At 45.8% G+C, this 20,432-nt stretch overlaps 2 protein-coding genes across 2 annotated transcripts; one reads left to right on the top strand and one right to left on the bottom strand.

The window, feature by feature from the left end:
• Positions 1-374: 374 nt before the first annotated feature.
• Positions 375-7,269, bottom strand: smcr8a (Smith-Magenis syndrome chromosome region, candidate 8a). Its single transcript, XM_076084899.1, has 3 exons — positions 6,068-7,269; positions 3,387-5,165; positions 375-2,677 (listed from the first exon to the last, which is right to left on the bottom strand). Exons 1-3 carry the CDS (start codon positions 6,667-6,669, stop codon positions 2,218-2,220), a joined length of 2,841 nt encoding a protein of 946 aa, XP_075941014.1. The 5' UTR covers positions 6,670-7,269; the 3' UTR covers positions 375-2,217.
• An 815-nt stretch (positions 7,270-8,084) lies between these two features.
• Positions 8,085-18,662, top strand: top3a (DNA topoisomerase III alpha). The gene is made up of 19 exons (XM_076084890.1): positions 8,085-8,706; positions 8,941-9,000; positions 9,088-9,161; positions 9,258-9,333; positions 9,505-9,613; positions 10,034-10,177; positions 10,356-10,526; positions 10,638-10,738; positions 11,566-11,640; positions 11,807-11,889; positions 12,249-12,459; positions 13,127-13,312; positions 13,446-13,575; positions 13,735-13,848; positions 13,977-14,142; positions 14,276-14,422; positions 14,585-14,707; positions 16,078-16,814; positions 17,714-18,662. The coding sequence occupies exons 1-19, from the start codon at positions 8,479-8,481 to the stop codon at positions 17,875-17,877; spliced, it is 3,099 nt and encodes a 1,032-aa protein (XP_075941005.1). The 5' UTR covers positions 8,085-8,478; the 3' UTR covers positions 17,878-18,662.
• The last annotated feature ends 1,770 nt before the right edge of the window (positions 18,663-20,432 follow it).

Raw genomic sequence — 20,432 nt, 5'->3', positions numbered from 1 at the left:
GGTTGTTTACATTTTTAATATTAAAGGTTAAAGTGGGAGAAGCCCACTTGTTTGCATTATGAGTGACACAGCTGCCCCCTCACACTGTCCCTGCATGACAAAATTTTAATATTGCAAACGTGTTCTTGCATCATTCATTTACTGCTACTTTCTCCTTCAGTCCACCACCTTGCCTCCTGCTGCTCCTGTAGGGCAATTAGTTGTTTTCACAGATGAGCATTAATTATTCACGACACCTCGATTGCTCGCACATCCGTCATCGCTAAAGCGAGTCACACAGACGAGGCTGTTGGGAGTGTTTAGTGTTAAATGATGATCCAGTATCCCAAAGCCACATTCACCATGATTACCCATCAATCCACGCAAAAATGAAATGGATTCAAATAATTTAATGGAATAAATGAATATCAACATTTACATAAAAGCATCAAGACATTCACAACGTGCTTCTTTAAGATCACTGGGACAGTGATGTCTCACAGGGCTGATGAGAGCGAGACACTCCCTCGTGATGGGATACAAAAGGTGGGCATGATGTGGCAACATAAGGACACTGAGTGACGACGCGTTAAGCACACTGTGGTATGGCTTATTCAGATTACATTCACCTTTTTGCATTAGAGGGACAAAATCTTTAAAAATAAGTAACAACCTAGCAGTAAAACGTGTTAAAAAATAAAAAGTGATAACCTGCGTCAAAAAAAACCCAACTGAAATAATACATTAGGTGGAACTAATGTGACGTTACCGTTAGTTAAAAGCGTATGCCATTAGAAATAAAAGTGTCTTGTTCGTAGCAGGAAGCCATGGTCCAACGCGGTTTGACCTTTCACATTAAAACTCTTGACCATGCAGTCACAAGTACAGTTACCATTCTAGATACAGAACTACAGCTCCATCACTGACGCCACAGAATTAGGAACAGAAAAATCTAAAATACCATCAGAGACGAAATCTGGGCATTCTCAGCATTACGGTCATAATCCACAATTTGTACTAAAGAAATAAATACAGTTGAGTTTTGTTCATATCACACATCCAACAAGGGTTGTTCAGAAGAAAATAAATAATAGGTAACTGTCCTAATTCAAGCGTCAAGCTTAGAGTTTTGCTTTTGATGGCACAGGAAATGAATCCCCCCCCCCCCATAGTAACATCTTCACAAACACAACATCACCGTCTCAGCAACGTCTCCTCAAACTGTTCAGCATTTTCTCCAAATACACAACAAAGCAGAAATATCATCACTAAGGCGATTCACCCTGGCACAAGACAGTCTCATGCTGACATCACAACACCCTCACACAACTTTAAGACAACAGTGAAATTCAATACATTTAGGTTAAGTAGCTTTAAGATGTTCCGGATCGTGTGAGTAATATCCATGAAAACGCTCGCCAGCACATTATAGTGACAGGCTTGGCCCAACATGGGTGAGTATGTATCGCGGTGGCGTTGTTTCTGTTCATGCAAATATCACGCGGGGCCGACCGGATCTATAACTCACACAGCAAATACACTTCCTCATGCATCGCAACCTGAAATCTGGGAATGTTTACGCCATGCTCTCAATAGTCAAATCTACTGAGCTACAATCCAACAACGTGACAAGAGATTACCGCGGGAATGTGGGGTTCAAATTGATTCACAAAATAAATATTAAAAAGAAAATGTTTTGGCCTTTGGAAGTTGTGTGGTAGTTTTCACAGAGAGCGAGAGCTCACAAAACCAGCTGTAACAAGCCTGCGCAGTGCTAAGAAGGTTTCACGGACAGATTCAGAGAGACGTCCGTTCTCCACAAGCAGAAAATGTCAGCATATGTGAGTTGGTTGAAAAACATGTTTATACATAGCTGAGATGATATCATGGCTGACAAACAGGCTCAGTGATTGGTTGGCGTTATCACAGAGCTGCAATTTAGCGAGCTGAGGTCAGACCAGCACTAACAATACACAGACAGCTATGTTGGATTGAGAGTGCGTGTGTGTGTTTGTGAGTGTGTGTGTGTGGTGAGGAGAGGGGTGGAGACTGACCTTAAACAAGCCAGCGCAAGCGATACACACACCCACAAATGACTCATAGGACAATAAAACAACCTGTGCAGAACTCTGTCTTGAAACTAAAATGGCCGTGGACCTTATTAAGATCGCCATTAGTCCATTAAAAACCGTGACTTTTGCTAAAACATATGTTGAAAATCCTCGTCCCAATACGATATCAGATTTTGTATAAAACGCTGGTGGTGTAGTTAAAACTAAAACAAGTTGCTGCTGCTCTGCTCCCGGCAGCCGGCTGTAGGTATTGCTGAGTGATGAGCTGGCTGAGGTAGAGCAGTATCTGGCTGTCCTCTTCTCCCAGCCCCAGCTGCTCCCGCAGGAAGCAGAGGCGTCGGCCCTCCACAACCTCGGGCCCCTCCGTGGAGCTGACCGGCAGGTGGAGGTGGTGGGTGAAGGTGAACAGGAAGGCCTTGGCTGCCAGGTGACAGAGCGTGCTCTGTAAGTGGAGGAAGTAGGTGGAACCGCGGCGGATGTAGGTGCGGTGGTCGGCTATTTTGGCAAGGAGTTGACCACGGTACGACGGACAGCGCAAGGTCTTCTGGTCGGCATCCAGGATGGAGATGTAGCGACTGTACCGGGAGAGCGAGTAAAGCATGCTGGAACCCACAGGGGACGCTACTCTGTGAGGGACAGACAGACACAAACTGGTGATGTGAAGGCAGCTTATACACAAACATATGTTTAATCATTCAATTTGTATGTTATCCTCTATGTTTCAATTGAATCTTCAATGAAGATTAAAATGCTCAGGTTTACATATTTGAAGTCACCCATATGTGCATGTCCATGTCCAGCTGGCCCTGTATAAACAGCAATTGTTTGGTGTCTAGAGTTCTGCACAGCAATTTAAATTCAAATGTTTGGCTTTGAATGTTTGTGTAGTAATTGTACAACAACTAAATAGATAATATTCTGTATGAATACGCAGATTTGTCTGCATATATATGCCCTACATTAAAGAGGAAGTAGATCCAATCGTCTCTACAAAGACATGGGTTCATGAAGCTAAGGCCTCCTCCCTAAATGTAAAATATTGCAATTCCCATTCTGTCGTAGGAAAGATGAGTAGAAATGAAGTTCAAGGACAGATGTGAGGCTGGAAGGTTTGTGAGTTGAATAGCTGGCTGCGTGAGTCATCGAGGACTGAGTCAGACCAGATGAGTAGCAGTTTAGTACGGTGTGATACAAACTACAAGCAGGAATAAACCGTTAGATCTGTGAGCATCAAGCTCAATGTGTTTTTTATTAAATGTATGTTAGGAACACCATCTGTCATCTTTATTTGTGTACGGTGAATATGCTTTAAATAGAAATGCAAATCGTAAATACCTTTGCAATCCAACGAGTTTCCACCTCTGCAGGTCGGTAAGGGTGAAGGGGCAGGACAGCCAGGCTTGAACCCTCTCTCCACACTTCCGAGGACCAGGCATAAAGAGGGCCAGAGCAGCAACCAGTCGGCGGACTGTCCCCTCGTCTGCCCCGAGCACCACCAGGGTTCTGCCGCTGAGCAGACACCACAGAGCTTGCATGGCAAAGGGGTACTGTCGGACAAACCTCAAGGCTCCCTGTCCAGCCTTCTTCCTCTGACGCAGGGTCACAACCCCCCCGTAGCCCAGAGGTGAGGCAGCCCGATCAGACCCCGTAGAAGCACTCATGGTACACTCAAACCCATCCTCCGCTGAGGTTCGGGAAACTGCATCTCCAAGGATCCCCACAGGCAGCTCCAGGCCAGCTGCAGGGCTTTCTGAGCTTGGGGACCCCACACCCACCGCGTAGTCATCCTGGAGATGAAGCAGGGCCTGGGGCTCCTGGTTGACCACCAGGGTTTCACAGGGCTGTAGGTGGGAGCTCTGGCCAAGACGAGGCACCGCCTCTGGGGCCGACGCCTCATAAAGGAAACCCTCTTGGGACATACAGCACGCTGTGTCCAAAGGAACCAACAAGTCAGACTGCATCTCACAAGCCCCATCAGTTACTCCATCACACTCATCCTCTCTGCTGGCCTCCAGCTCAGACACCACCTCCAGCAAGGACACAGGTGTCCCGTCTCCATCATCCTCCCCAGCAGTGGTCTCCATCTCTTCACTGCTGCTCTCCCTCTCCAGGTCAGTGTTATGGTCAGGTTCAGGGTCAGGGGTCAAGTCAGAATCAGGAGCTTCTGACTTCATACAAGCCAGATTCTGTTGCCTCTCTGCTGGACCCGTCCCGCTCTTATCGCTGCCAAAGCTTCCTTTGGTCTCCTCCGAGCTCCCCTGGGTCTCCAGAGTCTGGTCTGAGGGGGAGGACTCCAGATGGCTCTCCACAAGCCCAAGCTCATTCTCCCGAGTGTGGCTGGTCACAGAGGCTGGGTCTAGAGGATCTGGAGGCTCCAGAGCATCGAGCTCTAGAGGTTCTGGTCCTAGCACAATAGGAGGTGGATTTAATAGTGTAAAGGTATCTACAGCATGGTTCACAGCACAGAATGGTCTTAGTGTTCCCCCTTCATCCTCATCATCATCTCCGAGGTCATCCTCAAACAGGAAGTTGGTAACTCTCTGTTTCGTGCGCAGTGCCCTGTCCAGGCGGCGTGTGTGCAGGTAACACAGGTCGCCCCGGAAACTCCTCTCCGTCTCCTTCAGGAGTTCCACGGTGGCCTCGTAGAAAGGATTGTCACACAGCTCCTGCAGGGTCTTCAGGCGCTTGTCGAAGCACTTCGCCGACTTAGCTTTGATCAGCTGTGGCGTGTAGGACGGCCTGCGCTTTACGCCCTCCTCCTCGTCCACTTCTTCTCCACCTCCTTCCTCGTCCACCTGACCCTGCCCTTCCTCCCTCTTGCCCCGTTTGTTGGTGTAACTGAAGGGGTTGGCGAGCTTGGCGTATTTGTCTAACAGCTGCTCGCACTCGCTCAAGCACTCGGTGACACACTTCTGGCAGGTGACAGCGTTAGGATCTCTGCGTGGGCGGTGATGGTAGGAGCTGATCTGTCTCAGCAGGTCTCTGTGTTCGTAGATGCTCTTTTCCACATTTGCAAGCTCGTTGGCCTTGTCCACAGCATGAGCGGAGTACATGCACTGAGGCCCCGCCTCCCTCTGCAGGCCTTCCTCCCGCTGCAGCACGGAGTGAGTGTACCTGAGGGGAAGAAAACACAGGTAAGGGTCCCCATCACATTTGTGGTTTTGAGTGAAATGTCTTCTATGAATTCTAACATCTTTCTCCAACATCAGATTTAAATAATCAATACTTTGGTTTAGTTTATGACCACAAACCCGCAAGACTAATGACATTATACTATACGCTGCTGTAATCCTGTAAATGTCCCCGCTGCGGAACTAATAAAGGATTATCTTATCTCATCTCATCTTACATTCCCATCAGCCTCAGCTATTTTCGCGCTTTATTATTTTAGGGGCATCAGGATTCAATCCCTTTCTGATCTCAACCCTTTTGATTTTAAAAATGTGTTTCTCATATCTTGACCTATATGACAGAGTGTTAAAACGTAAGGACAAAAATTCCCCCCATTTGCCTATTTATTCTTTCTGGACCAAAAGTATTAAAATTGTGGATAACCATATTTGTTAGCCGTCCAATAATCGAAAAAAAAACCCCTCAAAGACGGAATGCCCTACTAGTTTATAGTGTGCTCACATGATGCATATAAAGCTGATTAAGCTGCGTTTAATCAAATTACCGCAAACTAACTGACACACAGAGACCTTGGAGTCTGGTGGTTTTATTCCAGTATAGGAGCCCTGGTTGGTCTCCGGGTGTCTGGGCACATTATCAAACTGCCATGTCCAGTCTTCTGTGAGTACTCTACTTAATGGGAACTAGGTACATGGATAATAAACAGAGGGCAGTAGGTGAGGGGTCTATAAGGGGCCAACAGCAAATATTTGTTCCAGGGCCCCCTAACTGATTAATCCAGCCCTGCGATTTCAAAACATTATTCTGTTCACCCTTTACCTAAGCGACCAAACAAAAGCTTGGAGATGATATCAGATATGTTTTAGCAGTTAAAAAGTTCTTACTCCAGGTCTCGGAGCTTCCTCTGGAGTTCCTTGGCAAATGCTCTCCTGTTCCCGGCCTTCAGACACTCGGAGGCCTGTGAGAAGCGGAGCGACAGCTCCTGAAACTGCAGCATGATCTTCCTCTCGTCTGCCGACACGTACGCCATACAGAACGGTCGCACAAAGCCCCTCGCCTCCAGGTCGTAAAGGGTAAGGTGGTGGACGTAGGCGAACGCCCCCTCCTTTGAGTCGCCCAACACCACCCTCGAGTCCTCCACAAAACTGAGCCTGGGGTAGCCACTGCCAGGTGGATGTCCCACAAAGGAGGCCTGGTAGTCCACTGACATGATGCGCAGGGAGAAGTAGTTGAGATCGAAGGTGCCGCAGACCTTGGGCTCATCGGGGATGGTGAGCAGAGGCTGAGGGCCCACCTGCTCAGAGAACTCAGAGATGAGGATGAAGTCTTTGGTGAACTTGGCATAGGAGGTCTTGGCCCAAGGGTTTGAGTCGGCCAGCGGATGGAGAGGGACAGAGAACTCCTCAGGGAGAGCCCAGGGGTCCGGAGCTGTCTGCCCATACTCGTCCTCTTTAGTGAACGCCACCACGTCAGGGGAGCCTATCATAGTGGTGTTGTTGAGCACGGCATGAGAAACACGACACACAGTGCAGCACGACCAGCAGTCATAAACCAGCTGTCAGAGCACAGCGGTGGAGGGCAACCATATAAAGTGCACTCAGATTGACCATCCTGCTGCCCATTTATTTTGTGAGGTTAAAAGAGCAGGAGATCCTAGGGGGTCCAGAGATGGAGAGGGTCCACACAAAAATCAAGCCTGTTTATGTCATTTAAAAGAAAGGGGGTCCCAGAGCAGAGTGGGCCCAAAATGCAGCTCCACCCCTGCAGAACAGAGTCGAACAAGAGCCTTGATATTAGTCAGATAAAATAAAAGTAGTCACCTCGACAGAAACACAGATCTGTGTCTCTGTTAACAAAAGCAATTATGTCGCCTTGATCAGGAGGTCCGGGGAGGCATCAGACCATTCAATCTGTGCACCGAGAGAAAAATATAGGCACCATCAGTGAAGCGCCTCTGTCCGTTTCCCCCTCATGTGTCCATGCGTCGTCTCCTGCTCGTCCTTGTGTTCAGGACGTTGGTGCGACAGAGACACCGTTAACAGACAGAAGCGCTACACGTAATTCCCACATCCAGAGACAGACGCCATGTTTACCCAGCTGGTTGTAGTCTTGTCAGGTGACCAATCCGCCTCCTCGTCTGGGGAAGTTCCACCCTAAAACAGAAATTTGTCTTTGACGATCGCAAGCACTTCATGTGATGATCGAAAAGATCAATGAGTCTGTCAGTAACTCATTGTCAATTCTCCAGTTTGGGGGCACATTTGTGCATTTTTTAGGAAAGCCATAGCGAGGATTTTAGGAATACGGAGGTCATGAGGCAGTCCAAACATCTCAAAATGTTTGGTTATTTTGATTTTTGGCATAATCTATACTTGGGTAGCTGCTCGGTTGTATTTTCTGTAAGTTTTACTGAAATGGAGTATTTGCATGTGTCCTGAAATTCCTTTACAAATCAAAAACAGTTTATATACTTAACAATCTCTTCCTTAAAAATCTGTCTCCGACTTAAGAAAGTAATAATTACTTTCAACTGATTTATTAGGAAATGATGGACCTGTGAAATGAAACATTTGTTTCTAACACCAGAGCAATTTTCTGAACTCTGTCCATGCTGCCAGGAATAATATTTAGTTGGAGAAATACTGAATTGTTTACTTATTTATTTGACAAGAAAGTAGTCACATTTAAATGTAGGCCTATCGGATCTAATTACAATGTCTAAAATTGCAAACAAAAATGTGTAACGCACACGTGGCATTTGTTTTAGGACATAATCTCAGTGCTGTTTAAATGGCAAAATGCAAATTCTGATTTAGGGTGTATTTTCATTTTCTATTTAACATTAATATAATGTAGGACTAACATTTACGCTATAATTGTTATTCTGAATGATGTATTATTAATAAATACACGCTACGCCTGGAATTTAAATGCAATTATTGTGCAATTATTAATATTAACCTGGTTTTTTTCAGACGTTTCGGTGGTTCCATGATTTTACGACAGTATTGCGACCTGGATTACGGCAGTATTTGACAGGCGACTCGAGCGCGGAATTTGTAAACAGAACCAAAGGTTGATGTTGCTCCTCACGTTTTTTAATTAGCATTTTTTAATTGGCTTCATATTTTTTCATCTATTTAAGTCGTTGAGGGTGAAGTTTGTCAACCGGTGACTACCTTTTACTATTTTTTAAAGTTTTGTGAAGCAGGTATATGGCTTTAGCTAGCTACGTTAGCTAACATGCTAGCAGGCTGTCTGGAGGACCGGCTTCTTCATGTGAGAGCGGACAGGTATGCTAGTGCACCTCCTCAGGAGATCTCTGCTTCGATCTGGATTACAGCGGCTAGGGGTCCAACGGAGGGGTTTCTGTGCGGCGCAGAGTGACCGGTGTCCGGGCACACCGCAGCAGGCAGATATGATCCGGAGCCGGGCTCAGATCAAGCGGGTCCTCTGCGTGGCCGAGAAGAACGATGCTGCCAAAGGCATCTCAGAGATCATGTCCGGCGGCACGTCCAGGAGGGTTAGTCATGTCTTCTCACAGACCATACAATACCCACCAACAGATGATGTTATTATTAGTCACGCCCATATATATAAATTCACTGTATATGTTACTATTGATACAAACTCTTCCATAGCCTGGCAGTTTAACCAAATCTCCCAAAATCAGAGCCTACTGTTAGGAATGATAAAGATATACATTTCTGTTTCTCGTTGGTTTCTCCAGCACTCATTGTCTTCTTTCCCATTTTAGAGAGAGGGGATGTCAAAGTATAATAAAATCTACGAGTATGAGTATCATCTCTTTGGTCAGGTAAGTGAATACAGTGAATAATTAGATATGCTTGTGTACGTCTGTTCTGTGTTGTGTTTAACATTGTTCTGGTTTCATTATGTCCAGAATGTGACCGTAACAATGACGTCAGTATCAGGACATTTACTGGGTCTGGAGTTTAAAGCACAGTTCCAGAAATGGTAGGTTGAAACTGGATTGTTGTTGTTTTTTGGTATATATTCAGAATCAACCGGCATCATAACAACTGATTATATTTGTACCTTTTCTCTCCACAGGAACAGTTGCAATCCTGTGCTGTTATATGATGCTGAGGTAGAGAAGTACTGTCCAGATAACATGAAACAAATCAAGGTATGCTTAACTACTGTCTTAACCTATGGGATCCGTCAGCAGATGATGTACTTTCTTTTCCTCTCTCTGCAGTACGAGGGCACCATTTCCATTGAGAGGAAATCCTGATGAATATGGATACTAGAAATAGACTTTCTCTTTCTTTTGTCCCTTTTTTCTCTGTCTCTCTAGCGGACACTGGAGAAAGAGGCGAGGCAGTGCCAGGCCTTAGTCATCTGGACTGATTGTGACAGAGAGGGAGAAAACATTGGCTTTGAAGTCATAGATGTCTGCAAAGCAGGTATGATAGTAATATGTGTTGTTGTTGTTGTTGTTGTTGTTGTTGTTGTTGTTGTGTGGCCGCAACTGACCGTGCATCTCTAAACTCCTTTTTAATTAAAGGAATAGTTTGACATTTGGGAAATACGCTTACTGATGAGAGTTAGAGGAGAAGATTGATACCTCTGTTATGTTTGTACGGTCAATATAAAGCTGGAGCCAGAATACGGTTAGCTTAGCTTAGCTTAGCACAAAGACCGAAATCAGGGGAAGGCAGCTAGCCTGGCGCTGTCCGAACACAACAGACTCTAAACACGTCATATCTCACTCATCTGTCCACAAACTGAGTTAAAACGACATGTTGTGTTTTGTGTACGTTTGTCCACAAATTGCTTCTGATAATAGTGTGTGTGTGTGTATTTGTTTAATGTTTGCTTTATAGTGAAGCCCAATTTACAAGTATTTCGGGCAAAGTTTTCTGAGATCACCCCCAACTCTATTCGGAGAGCTTGTGAGACCCTCATTGAGCCAGATGCTAACGTCAGCGATGCTGTCGATGTCCGTCAGGAGCTGGACCTGCGGATAGGTACGGTAGCACTCCTAAACTACTAGTAATACACAGTGACACACTAATGCAGGTGAAAAATAGTCTTTCATTATGGAACATCTAAACAGATAATGGTGCACTTCACTCCATGATACAACACGATTGGCTCTGTTCATCTCAAAGAATGTCACATGTCTCCTGTGCTCATCTTCTCCAGGTGCGTCCTTTACTCGATTCCAGACGCTTCGCCTGCAGAAGATCTTTCCAGAGTCTCTGGGCAATCAGCTGATCTCGTACGGCAGCTGTCAGTTTCCCACTCTGGGCTTTGTGGTGGAGCGTTTCAAAGCCATCCAGGCTTTCATACCTGAGACTTTCTACAAGATCAAAGGTACAAACTCATCTGTGCACGGACGCACAGATTGGTAGCATTCAGGTCTTTAACCGATGCTAACTCGCTCCTCTTCATCCCATCTGTCCTTTGTGTCCGTCTTTGTCTCAGTGCTGCACGAGGTGGAGGAGGACACCGTAGAGTTCAACTGGAAAAGAAACCGTCTCTTCAACCACACAGCTTGCCTGGTGCTCTACCAGATCTGCATGGAGGTAAGTGCCTGTCTGTGTTTTATGTCATGTATTAGATTTTATGTTATGTACTTTGTTCCTAGTTTATTTTTGTGAATGGAAGGTTGAAGGTCTGAAGGATACTTCTCGTTTTTAAATTGGTCTTATTTGCCTTCTGATGTCTGAAAATGTTAATATATAAGATGATTTGAGTTGCCATGATGCTTAAACTTACTACCAGCTGCCCTGTCGTAACCACAACAAAACCAAATGGAGACAACCACTCTACATCTGTACCAAGTAACCTCCTCAAACACAACATTATCGAAGTAAAGATAAAAGAAGTAAGACAACTGTTGCCTTCTTCGATTTGTACCACAGAATTTAAGTAACTTTCAGTGACAAAATATTGGAAAGTTTGCAGATGTCTTATTGTCTCAAAAGGCTGTAAACATTTTTTAAAAAAAAGTTTTTAGCATAAAATGTGTAATCCTAAATAAGCCATTAAGAAAATCCAAGTGATGTCTAATCAGGTCAGAACATTACTCAATCATTTCTCAACATCATCAGATATTTTTACCTAATACCAGCTACTATGATAGCGTAGTAAAGTATGACAGTGTCATTAATTGGTATTATACTGTTGTGAAGTCTGATAACTCAGCCACACTCATTACCACCCACACATAGTGTTCCCCCCACTATGTGTGTGTGTTGTAAATTCACCCACACATGTGTAACCTCCTGCTGCAGCTGGAGGACGCGGCAGTACATTTTAAACTGTGTGTTGTGAATCTGCCGAAATGAAATGGGCTGAAAGCCACATGTAGGAAGGTCCACACCAGAATATCCTTTTCACTCATTTCCAGGATCCCATAGCAACAGTCACCTCAGTAACCAGCAAACCCAAGAGCAAGTGGAGACCGCTGCCTTTGGACACCGTGGTAACAATACAAAGCCAAGCAGCCTCACACATACACTGTACACACACACACACACACACACACTGCATCTCAAAACACACCCGTTTGTGGCATAAAGTGTATGCGGTTTGTTTTTTTCAGTATTTTGTCCCACTCTGAACAATCCTCTACCTTCATCGACCAACAGGAATTGGAGAAACTTGCATCTCGGAAACTAAGAATAAGCGCCAAAGAGACCATGAAAATTGCAGAGAAACTGTATACCCAGGGGTGAGTGCGCGTTAGGTAATGTGCATTCATACTGTGAAGTATTGCTTTGGTCTGACCATATGCTCAATGTCAGTTTATCATCCCACAGTAGTTGTGACGTTTCCTTTGAACTTGTTTCAGTCAGATAGCTGGCTTATAGCCACCTTTAATAGAGGCTTTGTGGTGTCAGTCAAATGCCTTTTTTGTTTACCTGGTTTTTAAACCACCTCAAAGTTGTGCCTATTTTTGTACACGGAAAGAGACCATCTGGCAGAGCGGTGTCTGTCAGGTGCTTAATAGATGAGCTAATCAGCAATCTCTTAGTTTGTCTGTGTGAAGATGACTTGTGACTGTATGTTTTTTTTTTTTCTTCTGCTCAGGTATATCAGCTACCCCCGTACAGAGACAAACATCTTCCCCACAACCTTGCCTCTCGGGCCCCTGGTGGAGCAGCAGACACAGAGCCCGGTCTGGGGGACGTTCGCCCAGCGGGTGATCGAGCAGCCTGGGGGTCCCAACCCTCGACAGGGCAAGAAATCCGACCAAGCCCACCCCCCCATACACCCCACCAAGTACTCCGGTGGACTGCAGGTAAGTCTGCAAAAACTGGAGCTAACTTTGTGCAAACGTACCTTTTTTTTCCTCTCATAATCTGAGGTTTTTTTCCTTCTGGGGTCATTTCTTTCTACTAAAATGTTCTTGTTTACTTTTTTGATCATAGTAAACGATCATACCAAAATGCACCCACTGTTGGTAAATGGTGGCATGTTGTTCTGCGCCCAAACAGTCTTTGTCATACCTCTCAACTGTTTCTTTTCCTCAACAACACAATGGAAACAATATGTTAAAAAGTTTCACGGATCGCTTCTGTAGTGACCGTTGCTTCCCAATAAAAAAGTCACTACGGTTGCTGTAATGCTTGTTCTGACGCGTGCCATAAATAACAAAGTCCAGTTTCGAATATAGGCATTTTATTCCTCACATAATCAGAGTTCACCACTTTCTCTTCACAGTGCCATTTTCTCCTTATACCAATAAATCATAACATTTGCATTCGTTAAGTCTTCAAGTTAAATCTTCACGGTCAAAAACTGTTTGCTTCCACCTATTAGCAACCACCTGTACCCAATGAACCCACTGATTATATTACCTGTGGCCAGGATCACACCGGCACTACGCCCCCATGTGGTGGGAGGTTGTACAAAAACAAAAACAACAAAATGTCTCTTACAGCTTCTGTTTTTTCTTCTGCGTCCAGGGCAATGAAGGACGTGTGTATGAGTTCATTGTCCGGCACTTCCTGGCCTGTGTATCCCAGGATGCTTTGGGGCAGGAGACTGTGGTGGACATTGACATCGCCCAGGAGAACTTCTCCACCTCGGGACTCATGATCATTGCAAGGAACTACTTGGACGTTTACCCGTATGACAGGTGGAGCGCTAAGGTATGACGTGTGTGTGTTTGTGATAACAGACTATGAACTTAATTGGCGGCCTAATCTAAAGGCTTCTTAACTACTAAACCCAGAGGAAAGGTTGTGTGCGATACCTCCAGTAAACCTGCTTTGTACGTGCCAGGTGATTCCAGTGTTCGAACAAGGCTCTCAGTTCCAGCCCTCTGCTGTCGAGATGGTGGACGGACAGACGAGTCCTCCGCAGCTGCTCACTGAAGCCGACCTCATATCCCTGATGGAGAAGCACGGCATCGGTACGGTGTGAACACACACAGACATGAGACAGATTTATTTTAGACTTATGTGTTTTCAACCACTCACAAGTAATTGAAGGATCCCACAAAAGGGACTCTTTTGTCAAGTCAGCATAGAATTGTTCTTTGTTTTGTCTCAAACTGTATGAACTGTTACAGGCACCGATGCAACACATGCCGACCACATCGAGACCATCAAGAGTCGCATGTATGTGGGCTTAACAGCTGATCAGAGGTTTCTGCCTGGAGAGCTCGGCATGGGACTGGTGGAGGGTATGTTCACACACACGCACACTTCATAACGCAATACACAATGTGCTTTAATACATAAATAGTCCCTTATGCCTTTGCCTGTCACTCAACTATGTTACTTATCAAAATGTGTGTGTGTGTTTGTTTAGGTTATAACTCCATGGGATATGAGATGTCCAAACCAAACCTGCGTGCTGAATTGGAGGCTGACCTGAAGCTGGTGTCAGAGGGCAGGAAGGACAAACTGAGCGTGCTGCAGAACCACATCCAGAAATACAAGACCGTCTTCATCGAGTCCGTCAGGAAGGCGAAAAAGTTAGTTAGCTTTGAGCAGATTTGTGTATTTCTGGCCCAAATGACGGATCAGTTACACTCGTCCTGGAGTCGCTGCAGGCTGGTGAGGTTGTTGTGACCCGGGTAAAACGGTAATTTTCTGTTGTGGCCTCAGGTTAGATGAAGCCCTGTCGCCTTATCTGGGAGCAGCTCAGGAGATCGGCGAAGAGGAGCAGCAGGACATGGAGATGCCGCTGCCGGTCAGGAAGTGCCCTCACTGCAGACGGGACATGGTGCTGAAGAGGAAGAGGGATGGAAACAGGTGAGGTTCAAGGTTTTACAAGTTGATTGTCAAATAAAGAAAGTGTGCCTGAAAGGTAGGAGAGCGATCTAACGACAGTAATGTAGGCTTTGTAAAAATGTGCGGTAAATGGGCTCGAACAGTATTCCAGTAGGCTCTCTGACTCTGCCTGTCCTCCTGCAGTAGGTACCTGTCCTGCACGGGCTACCCAGCCTGTAAGACTGCAGTGTGGTTCCCCGACACGGTGCTGGAGGTGAGCAGAGACGACAGCGTCTGTCCCACCTGTCAGCCGCACCCTGTTCACATGTAAGTATTCATTTTCTGCGGTTTACTTAACATCTTAACAAACAAAAATATTGTTCATGATCAAGATAATTCAGCCTGCCAATAGCTCACAATAACATGTTTTCATAAAGATTCATCATCCTACCTGCTTTGCACATCAGTTTGTGTTCAGATATTCAGTGAATCAGATGAATTGTGAAACAGTAGAGGAGCAGATTTTAATTTAGATCCAGGTTTTACACATTCAATGCACTCGTCATCAGGTAGTACAGCCCCAGAGAGCTGCCAGCATGTCGACTCTCAATGTCTTTTGAATGTCTCTCGTGAGTCCCCCCCAACTTTATGTTTTAAAGCCTCATCAGGTAATCTGCCTATTAGCTTCAGCTGGAATCCATAGAGGCACAACATTGGTTACATTGCTCATCTGTATGTAACAGTGTTTATCTGTTTGGTGAGTAAAGTTTATTTTATATGGCACCTTTTATAGAGCAAGATCAGAAAGTGCTTCACAAGAATAAAAAAATATGTAAAAAATTAGACAATAAAAGCAGTAAAAATAAAGTTCCGTTTCCTTGTTTACCTTCAACACACAGCTTACATTTCTTAGGTGTGTGTGTGTGTGTGTGTGTGTGTGTGTGTGTGTGTGTGTGTGTGTGTGTGTGTGTGTGTGTGTGTGTGTGTGTGTGTGTGTGTGTGTGTGTGTGTGTGTGTGTGTGTGTGTGTGTGTGTGTGTGTGTGGCTTCCCGTGCAAACACAACAAACAAACAGCAGATGAGGCTCTCGGTGGCTTCAGCAGTGCAAGAAACTTGTCCAAATTCTCGTTTACACAAGTGGGCGTTAACCCCTTGAGCACGTGCCTCGGCTCAGCACAAATCTAGGGCGCCATCACGAGCATCGAGCCAAAGAGCTCCACACCAGCATCTGTTTCCATAGCAACCGATCTGGTACAGAGCTCAAAGTTGAACTGCAGCGTTTACTCTTAGAAAATATAACAGTTTTTTGTTTTTTTTTAATCAGATTTCAGCGTGTTGTGTAACTGTTAGCAGCAGATGTGTGCATTAATAAACTCTCTCCTCCCTCAGCCTCCTCGCCGGTCGCTACAGCAACCTGCTGCATTATTCAAACTTTAGTTGTACACGCACTCGTTTAGAAGGGCAGGAGCCTTCAACCGCTTTTACTTAGTACACACACACAGTGTTGACTTTGTGTACTGAGGCTTTGTGTTGAGTAATGATGTATAACTTTTCTTACGATTAATGAAATATTCACTTCAAAACTCCGCTCACAGTCAGAACAACCACTGCAGTCAGTGAAGAATAATAATCTTTCATCACATGTGTGAATACTGAGGTTCTTCAACATTTGTTTCCTGTGTGTCCGACGCTCTTCAGGTTAAAGTTCAAGTTCCGCAGGGGCAGCCTCCCTCCCATGATGCCTTTAGAATTCGTTGGCTGCATCGGTGGATGTGACGAGACGCTCAGAGAGGTGCTGGACCTGAAGTACCTTCGTGCAGGGGGAGGTGGAGGAGGAGGTGGTGGTGGAGGAGGAGGAAGAGGAGACGATCCTCGCCCACCAGCTCCAAGGCCCCCCAGACCAGAGCACCCTAGAGCCCCGAGGTCAAATCCGCGACCGTCCCTTCCCCCGGTCCCCTCCTGGACCCCGCAGCCACGACCTCCAGTGGGTGGCGGCGGTGGCGGTGTGGACGGCAGCAGCGAGGCCATCGTGTGTAACTGCGGTCAGGAGGCGGTCCTCCTCACCGTGCGCAAAGACGGCCCCAACCAAGGTCGGCAGTTCTACAAGTGCAACGCCGGGAGCTGCAACTTCTTTCTGTGGGCGGATCAGCCGAGTCAGCAGGGGGAGCCGCAGAGTCGAGGTCCTCCGCTGCAAGCCCCACCGAGGCTCTCCTTGGGGTTCAGGAACACCCCTGGAGGAGGAGGAGGCGGAGGGCAGGAGGGGGGTGCAGGAGGACACGCGGGACAGACGATGTGTAACTGTAACGAGGCAGCGGTGATGCGCACGGTGCAGAAGGACGGGCCAAACAAGGGCCGGATGTTCCACACTTGCGGGAAACCAAGAGACCAGCAGTGTGGCTTCTTCCTGTGGGCCGATGAGAACGAACCTCCACCAGGCAAGGCACACACACACACACACACACACACACACACACACACACACACACACACACACTCATTACCCCGAGGCCTGAAATTAATATCCTTTAAATGAGACATTTTTAGCTATGCTAGCAGGGGGGGCGAGGCCATCCACCACTTTGGTCCAGGCTGAACCATCTCTATTAGAAAGGGATCTATTGCCATGAAGTCCAGTGCCGACATTCATCCGCCCCTCAGGATGAATTGGAATAACTCTGGGGATCCCTCAACGCTCCTCTAGCGCCGTCATTAGGTTAAATAGGTTCCGATGGATCAGCCACGGGTCGCTATCGGCCGATATTTACTATTAAAAATAAATAACTATCACACCTTTGTTGCATAAAGGAATATAGTCGCCTGTCACAGTGCAAAATTAGAGTTTTGGTTCTGTTACTATCAGCTGTGCTGTAAGGGCACTTTTAGAAAATCCATCTTCAAATGGTTCTTTGATTTCGGTCTGTGGTGCTTATCAAATCATTACATCCTCTTTCCGTTGCATCACAAGGAAACATTACAGACACTTGCAGTGCTTTACGTTTGATTTCTCACAGTTAAATCTCTCGACTGCATTAATCTGACAGTCAGGTGATTGACACCGTGAGCCTGGACTCATCTCATGCTTTCTGTGCGCTCGTCAACACTGTTTATTCAAAAACATCTCTCTGCGAGCAAAGCAGAATGAATGTACAGAGATGAAACACCAGAGAGAGCGAGCGAGATCCTCCTCACCTCCGTCTTTATTTAGTGATAAGAAAAGCTGTCACGACTCACAAACACTTCCACGGAGACCTTGAGGCATCCACTTAGCAGGCTGGCGCGGAGTCATCTTCTCTAATTATGTTACGCTTGCTCTCTGTTTCGCCCCCCGTGTCAGGTGTGTTTGGTGGTGGGTTTAATGGTGGTGGAGACGCAGGGAAGAAGGGGAGGAAGATCACGGGAGAGGCCACCGCCAACAAACCTCCAGCTGCCAGGAAACCTCGCACCTGCGGCATCTGCCACATGCCGGGACACACCCGAGTCACCTGCCCCCAGCGGTGACCGCCGCTTTAAGACACTGTGTGGAGTCCGATTTTATTTTTAAAATATGCAGCAACTCAGATTGTAAGTACCTCGTCACAGGGGGTGGACCTCTTCTTCTGGTGTATAAGGATACAAACAAGACCCCGTATGCTTCCTGTAAAGGTACATTTTGACAAAAACAGCTTTGAGCACAAGACTAAAGTCACGCAATGACTCCGGCTCAGACGGAGTCAGAAATTGTTGTACCCAGTCACGGGTCATTCAGCACAATGACAACTCTGTTATACAAAAAACGGGCAACGTCCGGGACATTTTGTGTCTCGGGTCCTTTTCTCTCTGTTTTCATCGCGCTCTCAGTTCTCAGTTCTCCTCAGATCTGCAGTGAGCTTGTTCAAGAAGGACGGATCTCTTCTGGCCCCTGGGAGGAAAGTCGGGGGTCATTTTGGGGTCCACTTAACTTTTAGTATCAACGTTTTAGGAAATACACTTTTTTTGCTCTCTAGCCAAGAATGAGATGAGAAGGTTGATAACACTCCTGAGTCTGTACGCTACAGCTAGCAGTTAGCTTAGCTTAGCATGAAGACTGAAGGACTAAAGATTCACAGGATGAGGGTTTATGCCGGACTTTTATTTTTCAAAGTGTATTTCCCAAAATATTTAACTTATTAGTGCAGTATTGGTGAAGAGGAAAAGAGGACTACATGGAGGATGTAACCTGATTTTGCTCAGCTGGTTATTCGAAAAGGGTTCTTCTGCCACAGAAGCTGCTGTCTGTCATGAATAAATGTGTATTTTAAAGGAAATGTATTTGCACAGAGTTTCTTAATAACTACTAGCCGTGACAGCGTGTGTGTGTGTGTGTGTGTGTGTGTAGCAGGAACTTCCACAGAGTACTTTTCCAGGCGTTTGTATGTCAGTCTGTGGACAGACCTTGTCACCACGCCGCCACCGTGCAAGATGCCGTCACTAAACTTCACAGGAGCGTGTTGTTGTTGAGAAGGTTGAGTTCAAAGAAGGGTGTGTGGTCTAAGCGGGGGGGGGGGGGGGTCAGAAGACTTAACACCCCCGGCTGAATGCGGCGTCACGGCTGGTGTGCTTCCATCCATAGACTGTATGAAATATGGACGCGGTCTCCGTGACGTCTGCCGTGGGCTTCTGAGGAGCCGTTGTGGAGATCAGAGTGTGCGGCTGCCAATGTGTTCACTTTTACCATCACTAAGCATCTTAAACAGGAACCTGGTGGTTTACATTGTTGATTTTCTTCAAGGTGCTCTTTGGAAGAAATGTTTAATAAAATGTTTTTACGTTGTGAAAATAATGAGTGCAAACGAAGATTGTACTCTGTCAGTAGCAAGGATTTCTATTTTAATATTGATGAATGCTAATAAACATGAATGTACAGTAAGCTGGTTATTTATATCTTTACAGGCATGACCGGGGTTGATGTTCTGCATTTTGGTTTCGGTCTTCGGTGTTTCTCTCTTGGTCCCACTGGTTTTGGTTTCATCGTCTTCAAACTTTCGTCCAGCTCAACTTAGGAGAGAAACCAAACTCAAGACGTCTTTCTTGCTGCTGTACATAGTAAATGTAATCAGTAAGATGAAGAAAACATTTGTGCTTAATGTATTTTGATCAACCTATTTAGCTGAAATTACTGTGACTGTAGTTTCGTATGTTCAAAATGGGCTTATATACGGTCATATTTCCTGTCCTGACCAGTAGAAATACTTACGTACCTTTACTTAAGTAAAAGTACTCGTATCACACGGCAGAAATACTTCATTGCAAGTCCAGATTTTAAAATGATACTTCAAGAAAAGTGCAAAAGTAGAAGTACTTGTTATATGAAAGTTGTAATATGTTATTGGAATATTATTATTATTCCTATTACGTATCATTTAACTGCTCATATTGCTGCCAATTTCAACCATGATTGGTAGTTTAAAACACATTTTATATGACAGCAGGTTAAATTGTATCCTGCAAAGTACCCAGTAGCTACAGCTGTCCAATAAGTGTAGTGGAGTAATACTACAATACTCTGACTGCTGACATGCAGCCTGTTCGGGTGTAACTGACACTAAATGGTGACTGATAACAGGTCTGCTGCATTAAACATGCCCTTAAAAAGTGCACATACATGTTCTCAAATAAGAAGCCTGTCAGACAAAGTTTGTTCCGCTGCGGCTTTGATGTTTAGTGGCAGGATTTGAGTGCTTTTATTTTCCCAGAAGTGCTGCCCCCCCCCCCCCCCCCCCCCCCAGGACGAAGGGGAGTAAATCAGAAACGCATGGATTCCCGGTATGAGCCTGTAAGTTACCCTGCTGTGTTCCCCCTCTCTCCCCCCCTCTCTCTCTCTGTTATTATTCCAGAGAAGTGCCCCGCTGGTCTTCTTACCGTCACGTTTGGTGAGTCATGCGTGAGTCATCACACGTGGGTGGGAGTGAGCGCTGTGATCCGTCCTGCCGTGTTGTTGTGTTTCTTTTTTCTGGGGTTTTTTTCTCGCCGCTCCATCCTCACATCCCCACTCCGCTACACTAGTATCCGGGCAGATAACAAGTCATGTGATTGGC

The sequence above is a fragment of the Anarhichas minor genome, unplaced genomic scaffold (genome assembly GCF_050575085.1).
Source record: "Anarhichas minor isolate MPS153535 unplaced genomic scaffold, ASM5057508v1 ptg000007l, whole genome shotgun sequence".
NCBI classification, from domain to species: domain Eukaryota; kingdom Metazoa; phylum Chordata; class Actinopteri; order Perciformes; family Anarhichadidae; genus Anarhichas; species Anarhichas minor.
This window is presented reverse-complemented; position numbering and strand designations above follow the sequence as displayed.

What these genes read in the sequence shown, in the direction of transcription:
- smcr8a (XM_076084899.1), bottom strand. Translation starts at nt 6,669, where the DNA reads ATGATAGGCTCCCCTGACGTGGTGGCGTTCACTAAAGAGGACGAGTAT. An exon ending in AGGAAGCTCCGAGACCTGGA is followed by an intron (nt 5,166 to 6,067) that starts GTAAGAACTTTT and finishes TCTTCCCCTCAG; the next exon opens with GTACACTCACTCCGTGCTGC. An exon ending in AAACTCGTTGGATTGCAAAG is followed by an intron (nt 2,678 to 3,386) that starts GTATTTACGATT and finishes TGTCCCTCACAG; the next exon opens with AGTAGCGTCCCCTGTGGGTT.
- top3a (XM_076084890.1), top strand. Translation starts at nt 8,479, where the DNA reads ATGCTAGTGCACCTCCTCAGGAGATCTCTGCTTCGATCTGGATTACAG. An exon ending in GATGGAGAAGCACGGCATCG is followed by an intron (nt 13,576 to 13,734) that starts GTACGGTGTGAA and finishes GAACTGTTACAG; the next exon opens with GCACCGATGCAACACATGCC. An exon ending in AGGAAGAGGGATGGAAACAG is followed by an intron (nt 14,423 to 14,584) that starts GTGAGGTTCAAG and finishes GTCCTCCTGCAG; the next exon opens with TAGGTACCTGTCCTGCACGG.